At 40.5% G+C, this 10,772-nt stretch overlaps 1 protein-coding gene across 2 annotated transcripts; it reads right to left on the reverse strand.

The window, feature by feature from the left end:
• Positions 1 to 124: 124 nt before the first annotated feature.
• LOC122826082 (sorting nexin-4-like) lies at positions 125 to 9,933 on the reverse strand. Of its 2 annotated transcripts, none has more exons than XM_044107592.1 (14): positions 9,694 to 9,933; positions 9,370 to 9,494; positions 9,062 to 9,200; positions 6,442 to 6,591; positions 6,298 to 6,345; positions 6,156 to 6,211; positions 5,411 to 5,483; positions 4,663 to 4,724; positions 4,462 to 4,527; positions 4,250 to 4,339; positions 3,360 to 3,439; positions 2,099 to 2,240; positions 1,901 to 2,015; positions 125 to 1,821 (listed from the first exon to the last, which is right to left on the reverse strand). In XM_044107592.1, exons 1-14 carry the CDS (start codon positions 9,775 to 9,777, stop codon positions 1,774 to 1,776), a joined length of 1,278 nt encoding a protein of 425 aa, XP_043963527.1. In that variant the 5' UTR covers positions 9,778 to 9,933; the 3' UTR covers positions 125 to 1,773. The 2 variants fall into 2 exon arrangements, with proteins under 2 accessions (XP_043963527.1, XP_043963526.1); XM_044107591.1 differs by having other exon boundaries at positions 2,099 to 2,244; positions 3,340 to 3,439; positions 9,694 to 9,917.
• Positions 9,934 to 10,772: the final 839 nt, after the last annotated feature.

The raw sequence follows: 10,772 nt of genomic DNA on the forward strand, positions 1-10,772 counted from the left end.
TAGTGACCACAACTGAAGTTAACTGAATAAATCCAAGTATATTGTAATTACTGGAACAAATCCCAAAGCTTTTTTTTTAAGTAGAAACCACTTATATAAAAAGAAAACTACTTAATTGAAATACTTCCTGGCTCCTGCTTTTTATTTGTTTCTCTGCTCAAACATTAACAGATGATATACAAAGCAGTGATAGTTTGCTATTTTTTTTCAGAAAACATAATTATATACAATGCTGCACCATCAGGCAGAACACCACAGTCATACAGCTCACTCATAGCTGAGTTTCGTGCAAATATAGATGCCAAAACTGGCTAATTAGAGAATTGCTCTGAAAGTGGCTCATTCTAGACAAACCAACTGCACAGATGACCATTTCTCCTTAAACTTGCTGCTGCTGGTGGCACAATGCATTGTGGGATACCTTACTGGCAACACCCCACTGCCACATATACCCAATTGCCGCAACAGAATAAATTATTGCAACATAGTAAAGAAACATGCCATCATTAGAGCATATTTTATTTGTACCAACACTGAAATCAGTTGAACAAATGTTCAAAACTTTCTCTTCGGTTGAGCAGAAATGGAGTAATGTCTGAATGTCAAGCGGTAACCCTTCACATCCTAAAGTCCTCACCACTTTCAAATATTTTACTTTTTTTTTGCATGAACTCAGCTGAAATAGATGAAGTAATCAAGCATTTTTAATCAAAAAATTCACACCACATGTTTAAGATGAGTACAAACAAGACGATAAGAATTATGTTCACTCACGGCCTGCCTTTCTGCTCATGTTGTAGATCTGGTCCAAGTTTATCCCTTTCATCATCATGTTCCTTTCCTGAGATTTATATGGATGGAGTTTCCTTCATTCCATTTTGGTTCTTTGGATCCAGTTTGGATCACATAAATTGGCCTTTGCAATTGTAATGTAATTTTTTTTACCAGCGATAGAATTACTGCACATTGGTAATAAACACACCGCTAAAGCTTACATTACATGATCCTTCTAAATAATACCATTAAGTGTCTGACTAATTACAAGATTATGTTTTTTTCTATATATATAATGGGACATTGACCATATATTTTTCAGGACTTCAGTGTCAAAGTTTCAATTCAATTCAAAAATACTTTATTTATCTCAAAGGGAAATGAAAACTAAATTCATCAAAGAATCATTTTGTATGGTGATGCTGTGGGTGGAAAGAATCTTTGATAGCAGTCAGTCTAGCAACCAATATGCAGAGGCCTCTGACTGAAGACTTAATTTCCAGGCAGCAGAGTCAATATTCCACCCTCTATAATATTCTACCTGGCTGTACAGTTAAAGGTAGGCGAAGACGCTGCGGTCTGGGATCTGATCCTTGTCCAGTCGGTTTGGTGAAAGGAATGGTTTGGGCTTCCTCCTGTTCTGTTGTAAGTCCTCCCAGGGTTTGGAGTCAGGGTTCAGCTAATATTTGAACTTTTGAGGTGCTAATCATTTGCTCCCACTCTATACCTTTGGGTTAAGTTTCAGATATTTTCATACCTTCTCCTCTAGTTTCAGCCTCACCAGCCCATCCTCCCACTGTGCTCATTTTTATAGATCCAACAGCATATAAACAATCTCCAGCATGTAACTTTTGAAAAATATTAAACGTTTAAACATCAGGTCCCAGGTCATTTTTATGTTCTCCCCCACCTCCTTCAAAGTACTTGGATAAGATGTTCCTGTGTATAAATGTGTCCACAGGTCTCACTTATATTAGTAGAACTTGTACGGCTTTGACTCTACATCTTAAGAAAGCATTCTTTGGCATTATTCCACACTTGTATTCCCTGCAAAAAGAGAGCAGATATGAAACTAGACAGTGAGCTTTAACACAGAATTGTAAGCTGAGTTTAGGCTCTTCTCTACCTTCTTGCACATGCTGATTTGCATGAGAGCGTAGTTGATGAGCGCCTCTTGCAGATCTTTGTCCTTCTGATCCTTAAAACGGACAATGTCTGCCCACGCCTTTTCAGCATGCTCACTGGAGAAATACACATGAAGCAGAGTGGTACCAGAACCTGATCCATCAGCCTTGCTGCTGCTTCCACACAGTCTGCAACTCACTCGCACTCAGCTGTTTTCTCCTTCACAGTCTCTTCCCCCTCTGCTATCAGCTCCTCCAGCAGGTTGAGCTTGGCCTCCCTCTGCTCAGGTGCTTCTTGCCCGAAAAGCTTGTTGGTCATGCCTTTTAAGGAGAAAGTGCGAACTATCTGAGACGGTCAGCAAGAGAAACAGAAACAGAAAATGGAATAAATGAAATGTTATTGCCTTCTGAATTAGTTACATGTTTAGAAAACCTGAGCGAGTTTATAAATGTTACATTATGTTGCCAAAAACATTCACTTATCTGCCTTCGCACATGGCCCAACACTATGCATTCTTCTATGAAGGCTTTCCATAAGATTTAGGGAGTGTTTCATATCGAATGGCTCATAATGCCCCCAGTAATTAATCTCCAATGTCTATTAGATTGAAGCCAGAACTCTGTCCAGACCAATTCTGTTAGCTCACACCTAATGTCTCACAGGTTTGTATGATGCAAAGTCGTGTCAGACCAGGAGGATGCTTCTAACATACATACATACATACATACATACATACATACATACATACATACATACATACATACATCCATACATACATACATACATACATACATACATACATACATACATACATACATACATACATACATCCATCCATCCATCCATCCATCCATCCATCCATCCATCCATCCATCCATCCATCCATCCATCCATCCATCCATCCATCCATCCATCCATCCATCCATCCATCCATCCATCCATCCATCCATCCATCCATCCATCCATCCATCCATCCATCCATCCATCCATCCATCCATCCATCCATCCATCCATCCATCCATCCATCCATCCATCCATCCATCCACAGGACATGATCAACAAAACATGTACAGAGGAAATCAGAAGTTTAAATACACTGAATAAAAACACATGTACACATTTGTTTCTCACTCTCCAAAAGAAGGTTTCATGCCAGGATTTATTACAGCAGTGGTATCCTGTCATGTAGACTGGAATCGCCCTACAGTGTGACCCGTTCCTTCACTACTGTCTGCAGCAATAATCTGTATAACGAGATGCTGGGTTTTATACACCTGTGGCCTTGGAAGTGAACAGAATAGATGAATTAAAGCACTTGGATCCCTTTGGCAACATAAGGTTTGATGTGAAGAACCTAATGTGTGATGCTGCATGATTCTGCATTATGCTGCATGATGCTGCATGATGCTACATGATGCTGCATGATGCTGCCTGGTGTACCCCGGTGGCCAACTCCTCACGCTGCTGCTTCTTAGAGATGAGGTCCTGGGAAGCCATTTCCAGCTCAAACTGGCTCAGCTCGTGTTTTCTGCACACTGCCCTGCAAAAGCAAAGGTAATACTGAATTCAATTTATTTACCTGATACAGTATGTCACATTAGGGTTAGAAAACATAATGAAGTGGAGGGAAAATGTTTAATGATTTTGAATATCTTTTCCAAATGAAACATTAATGGAGTGGGGTGCATTAGTATTCATGATGATTTAAACCATCTGGCTGTATGCTCAGGGTGCTTGTCCTGCTTCTTCAGCCTCTAGCAGGTTTTCTCCTGGGTTGTCCTGGATTTAGATCCATCCATCTTCACCAGCTCTAACCAGCTTCCACACACGCAAAGTTTGTTCTATGTCATTCCTTGTTTTTTAAGGAAGATTGAAAAGTTCAAATTTCTCTTAATGAGAGCAATGTGTAGGTTGGCCACCTGAGTGTTTTTGAGAAACTGCAAACTGGGCTCTTGGTGACTCTCCTAACAGTGGCTTTCTTCTTACCTGTCTAACTTAAAGTCCAGATTTGTGCACAACTAATACTTTTCCAGTGAACAGGTGATCCAATATTAGCTTTGGATTTCTTCACTTCCTCCAGGGCAACCATGGATATCTTGGCTGCTTCTCTGATTAATGCTCTCAGGCTGTTGCAGATCCTAACCCTGCTCTGAACATTCCCTCTGACATGCTGCTGGGTTCCTAGGTCTCTATGATGATAATTGTTCTCTGGTGTTCTCTATCAAACGTTTGAGGACAGAAACACAACAGCTGCATCTAGGCTTATATTACGTCACACACAGCTGGACTGTTGTTGACTTCTGGTACAGTCCCAGGGCCATACATGCACACAGCCCCTCCTGAATGTTACCTCAGAGCTTCAGCATAGGACAGATATTCTTTCAGCTGGTCAGCATAATGTTCCTCTTCTTCCAAGATGTCGTCTACTGAGGCAGCATAGCTGTAAGTGAATGACCAACATAGCTGCTGTCAGCATGTAGTTCTTCTGCATGTTTTCACTAAAGAGCTTCTCCAAACTAACTACCAAATGAGTTGATTTATTACAAGAGAGAGAGTTCTTACGCATCCATGTGATGACCAGCGCTCTGCAGTCCATCTCCCATCTCTTTCTCTATGGCACTCCACTCACTGTAGTGAACACACCAATGAATAAATTTTTACAAGGGATTTGCCAATACTGGAGAATAAAGTCACTTCTGGAACAGACCCAGATGTAAATCACTTTAGTTCAGATAAAGGATGCATGCAAGAATGTTTTCAAACCTGAAGACTCGTCCATAGTTTCCGTGGACTTTGTAAACAGCATACAGTCTATCAGCAACCCTCTGCAGGAGAGAGAAACTGTTATCATCGGCAGGAATTCCCCACTAATACTGAGCATAAAACGTTTTACTGCCGTGTTCTAACATTCTGATGTTCTCAGCAATAAAGATGGTATGTGTGCTGTCCTACATATTTCTACTGCAAAGCTGCAGAGGCTCAGAGGAACAGTCAGTCAAATAACAGGAAGATTTTCCAAATGTGACATTTTCAGTATGTACTGAAACATGAAGTACTACTGCTGGTGGTTTCTGATACGGAAGACACGATCAACCACCCAGAGTGGGATCTTGTGATTAACCATTTACCCCCTGGTCCTCCAATACCCTCCCTCTCTTTCTCTTACAACCAAAGGCTCTGAATATCAATAGTGCCTAATGCAAACCATCATCATCCCAACTCTCCCACACAGCCCCAAATCTCCTGTTTCTTGTCAACTTCATGAAGGGTGGGGGTGGGGTGGGTATATTTATCAAAAATAAATTCTGGAAATATTTCACTCTGTGTCTGAGGAGTGAGTGTCACAATTTGAATTGAATTAGTGGAATAATAATATTCAAATTTGTTCAACTTTTAAGTTGTCTACAAAAGTGACTAAATAAATGAGTGTTAAAAGGCAGACAATGGCAACACTTTTATTTAAGAAAAAATGTATGTCTTTTAGGGTGTGTGTGTGTGTGGGTGTGCTTACAGTTCGTGCTCGAAGCAGCTGAGAAGTGTGAGACTGAAGTCCGTCGCTGTAATGTTTCATCTCCACTAGGCGTCTGAGATGAAGACATTAATGAAATATCATTTCTACAATGAACTATTAACTATAACTATTTAGTGACAGAAACACTTTTGACCATTTTAGGTTCACAGAAATCTCTATAGCAGGGGTGTCACCCTCAGTTACACAGGCTGTCCAAATGAAAGCCCACTCTGAATCCTTCCTTCCTACTGACAAGAGGTTTTACACCCTGGCCTGATTAACCGTCCCTGGTTCATGAACAGGGCAGAGCTCTATGGAGCCTGCAGAGGAGACCATTCAGTTGTTTGGACAGGCTGTGTCGGAGCAGGGGCTCATCTGAATAATGAATGGCCCCGGTCCTGGAGGAGAGGACAACCCAAGAGAGCAAATTCACACAAAAAAACTACAAAAAAAACATCAGGACATTCACTCTGATGGAACAAACTGCCAGAAAACTGTAAAGATGCTGAAACACTGAGTTCCTTTAACTGAAGGCTGACTTCAGCTGTTTAGAGTTGCATTTGATTCACAGTAACTGAAGCATTGGTTAATTCTACTCTTCATTTAATATTTCAAAATAATCTGCAAAGGACACTGTAAATGCCATTGTTTATTCTACGTGAGTGACAATAAAGACATCTTATCTTCAAAATGTATCTTCCAACAAAACTGTGTGGACTTAATGGTTTCATACTGTTAGACTTACTTATGAGGACTTCTCACCCTGAAGGTGGCGCTCAAAGCTCTGAGTCTGGAATCTGCCTGCAAAAGAAATATCAGGAAATGTTCAAACCCAGAGAACACAGAGAACATCCCAGTGATAACAGAAGGCAGAGCTGCACCTGTACCTTTGTCTGGAAACCCGTCTCATATACCATTTCCTTCCAGCCATGCTCCTGCCACATAAAGTCAGAGAAACGTCTTTGTACTTTATGAAGTGAGCTTTATAGGAGACATATTTGGATCAGAAACAAAGGAGCAACATTCCACACCTTGGTGAGGAAGTGGTAAAGCATCTCGTTGTTGGAGAGAACTGGATGAGAGGCCACACGGAGCAGGAAGTTCTCCAGCCCAATCCTGCGCCGCTCCACAAAGTCTGGGTCCATGTTGTCTGCAGAAAGCTTGTGCCATACAAACTCTGCCTGCAAGCAGAAAACACAGCATCACCCCCACCTTTCTGTACACCTGGAAAGGTTTGTAAAATGTGCCAAGCCAGGCTTGGTGAAAGAGCTAATCTGATATATTTAATAAGAACCTCACTCAAATTCATCTGATCTAATGAACTAAAGAAAAAATTGTGACTCAATTTACAAGTCCAGATATGTGAATTATGATTTCTTCACGTCAAGAGGGGCCAGTTGAGGTGGCTCGGGCATCTGGTCAGGATGCCTCCTGGACGCCTCCCTGGTGAGGTGTTCCGGGCACGTCCCACCAGGAGGAGGCCCCGGGGAAGACCCAGAAAACGCTGGAGGGACTATGTCTCTCGGCTGGCCTGGGATTGGGATTCCTCCAGAGGAGCTGGTGGAAGTGGCTGGGGAGAGGGAAGTCTGGGCCTCCCTTCGGAAGCTGCTACCCCCACGACCCGACCCCGGATAAGCGGAAGAAAATGGATGGATGGATGGATGGATTTATGCAGCTAGGACTGTGGAGCTTACAGAGTGAAATTCCCCATATCTGGCTGAGATCTGGATCACATGCCCCAGCATGTTTCTAGCTTTCTATACCTTCTTGCACATCCTTTTATTATTTATGTGCAAAGGCGTTTTAGCTCTTTCTATGTGTGTTACCTGGGTTGTTACCGGAGTCGGGTGAATATAATGTCAATAGAAGTAGAGATATATTTCATAAGAAAAATGTTGTCATGTTCAGTTCTTATTTTATCCATTGTATACAGTTTAAACCAGAAATGTACTAAGTACAAAAAGACAAACAACTTGTTTTTTATGTTGCTTTTCCAGTTCTGGCTTCTTCCACTCTTAGAGACGTTTCAGCCCATGGAGAGGATTTGTTTCACTCTGGATAATGACGCTCCCTCACCGGCCCAGCATGGTGAAAACCAGCGTCTTGTTTGTTTTTTGCTTTGTCCTAAGGGTCTGGACCCTCGACTACTGAGAAACCATTCCTTTTTGGAGGTGTGAACGTTTAAATTTTACCCAAGCTCTAATGTTTGCCTTTGACATATACAATGTGCCAGTTTGAAGCTATTAAACTGGAAATTTCCTGTGCTGTATGCAACCATCTTGCACTGTGAAGAAAGAATAAAATGATCCAAACGAGTCGACTGTTAATGCTAATTCAATATTTGGAAGTGTGAAGACTGAACAGTTTCATTCACTTCCTCTGCCATTCCTAAAACTACAGGCAGACTACAATTCTAAAACAGAGCAGAAAAACACCAATACTGAGTTGAGGGGAGAGAGCAGAGACTGTGCTGAAACGACCAGCTATCACCAGATGAACAAAGTCTTTTTCCTTTGTTCTGAGGATGGTTCACACGGTTCACAATACAACATTTTCATCTCTGACACAAAACATGTCTCCTTCCTAGACAGTGTATCTGGACATTCTCGTTTATGCTTGCATATAATTGTTCGAACAGAAGAATCTGGAAATTGGACCAAAGAATGAAGCCTATTCATGTAGATCTATAATTCACAACCTGGTTTATTGGATGATTGATTTGGGCTCATCTATGATATCACACAAGGAAGGAAAGCATTTGTGACTTGACCTTAAAATACATTCACAGGTATACCTCCAGTTAACTCTGGTGTTGTGAATTAACCAATCAAAAGCTTATAATTCCATCACATCATCTTCTGGGTTTTCCTAAATGGTTTCAGGGAATTATAATCATAAAAGTATGTAAACTTCTGACTTTGAATAAATAACCAAAAACGTCAGTAAATATCTGAATTCATCTATATTTCTAGATGAATTCATGTACTCCCAGGCAGAGTACATGAAAAAAAGGTGGGTGGGTGGATGGATCTTTTAGAGAATGCAATTGGGAAAAGATCTGGAAACCAAAATGCTTATATGTTCTATTTCTGTTGTCTATTCTTATTAGTACTTAAATTCAAGATTTTGATTAGATTCCACAGATTGTACAAAGCTGTGAAATCTGATGTAAACCATATTTTTAAATAAACGAGAGAACAGAATCAAATCCCTGAGAAGACATGCTGTTCTAGTTTCTTCAGGTACTTTGAGTCACACCATGTTGGACAGAGAATTACTCCACTGAGGGAGGAAACATTCAGCATCGCCAGTAAGATGCACTGATGTGTCGAAGAAAAAATCAGCTGAATCAAAATATTCCAGGGTCAAATGTGAGACCATCTGTCCAACAACTGATGCTGACATTAGGTCATTCAGAAAGACAATGATACCAAGCACGCCTGACTGACTGTTTAAGCAGGAAATGTGTTGAAGTGAACAAATAATGCCACAATGCTGCTTTCCCACCGGGGTGATGCTTTGGGCAAGTTATGCCTGAATACATAAAATAACTAATAAATAAGAGGTGCTTTAATACGCGGAAGCAGTATTAATGCTGTATTGAAACAATGGATGAGGGTCATAGACATTTTCATGAGGAGCTGAACTCACCCTCTTCTCAGGCAGAGGAGGAACCACGATGTATGGATATGTAACTATCAGATAGTTCCTCAGCAGTTCAAACTCACTGTATCGCCTCCACAGAGAGTCAGGCGGTGGATTATGGCCTTCTGCGATTGCATCAATTGGTCTTTAAATTTTGGTCAAGACGAAAAACAAACAAACAAACAAACAAAAAAAAAACAGAAGTTAAATTCTGCAACATCACAAGAGGAGGAAGTGCAGCTGCATGCGTTTTTAAACATCAAGTGTCACTACAGGACATCTTCAAACAGTAGCCAGTGAATTGCTGTGCTCACCTTGTCTCAACCAGGTACACAGTGTAGGTCTCCTGCATGCTAACTGCATTCTTACCGCTCCTTTTCTCAGCTTCAGCAACACAGATCTCCATCCTCCGCAGGAGACAGGATCCTTCTGTCAGCATCTGTCCCAACACAACAATCCGCGTCAGGATGGAGATGACAGTTAAAACCTGCTGGCTCATGACGGCCACAGAGCTCCGAAGTAGCTGCGTGAAATGTTTGTATTCGTCTACCCTGACGTAAGCTCATGTTAAAACCACGACACAAAGCGGTGTCTCTGCTAAACAAAAGGACGTTAAGCAAAATGAAGCGGCTGTTTACCGTGTTACTTAGGCTCCCGTCAGATGCTGCTTGATCCGACTCATCGTTAGAAGCCACCGACTCTTCCTTCACGTCCTCCGCCATCCTTCCTCATCCGACCACGGATCCAGTCAGCTCGCCTCGCAGTGTTGCTTTGCGCGCGAATACTAGACATTACGTTAAGGATTACGATAGCAAAGAAAACAGAAAAACAAAAATAATCTAAAAATAATTCATTAAAGCACTAATATAAACACTGGACCTTTAAAACAAGGCTTAGTTTTGTACTCAGTCAGTAGAGAAGGGTTAGGGTCATATACAGAAACTACTGTCCTGAATTGGCTGCATGTTCTCGTTCCATCCCAATAAAATAAAAGCCTCTATGGTAGTAAAAAATTAGCACCACTGAGTTTTTTAACTGTTCCTCACATAAACACCAATCGATTTTTTTTAACTGACAATTTTTAGTGTTTCTTTAGTGCTAAGCGTTTCAAAAAATAATTAGTTTGGTGTAAATCGTTAAACCACACTAGTTATGCTCCTCTATTTATTTTGAAATCGGATCAGTTCTTACCGTAATGCACAGAAGTCACACAACACAGAGCACCGTCAAATGATGACGATGATCCAAGACGCATGCGCAAATCACCATCCGACTGAGAGAAAGCGACCTAATAATAATAATAATAATAATAATAATAATAATAATAATAATAATAATAATAATAATAATAATAATAATAATAATAGGACCCTCAAAAGCACTTTACAAGAAAAACACAAGAGACATGAAAGAATGTGAATAAAAAGTAAATGTGAGAAAATAGCCTATAATATTTTCATATATTGGTTTAATAATATAACCACAACTATACAAAACCACAACGTACTCTATCTACTCTGTCATTATTTATTCAACAAAGATCGCCAACACAAATGATACAGTAAAACTTTATTTTGAATGTCGAAAAACATTTGCCAGTCATCATAACCACAGAACACACACCATAAAGACAAAAAAATGTCTGAATATGTCAACATTAACCATAAATGGATTTTAATTAAGAATTTCTTTCAAAAGTCTGGTTGAAGTTATCTAA

The sequence above is a fragment of the Gambusia affinis genome, linkage group LG23 (genome assembly GCF_019740435.1).
Source record: "Gambusia affinis linkage group LG23, SWU_Gaff_1.0, whole genome shotgun sequence".
Taxonomy (NCBI): Eukaryota; Metazoa; Chordata; class Actinopteri; order Cyprinodontiformes; family Poeciliidae; genus Gambusia; species Gambusia affinis.

Excerpts from the sequence above, each read along its gene's own strand:
- LOC122826082 (XM_044107591.1), bottom strand. The coding sequence starts at position 9,777 with ATGGCGGAGGACGTGAAGGAAGAGTCGGTGGCTTCTAACGATGAGTCG. Across the intron at positions 6,212-6,297 it reads AGACGGGTTTCCAGACAAAG|GCAGATTCCAGACTCAGAGC; the intron begins GTACAGGTGCAG and ends TTTCTTTTGCAG. Across the intron at positions 1,822-1,900 it reads AAATCAGCATGTGCAAGAAG|GGAATACAAGTGTGGAATAA; the intron begins GTAGAGAAGAGC and ends CTCTTTTTGCAG.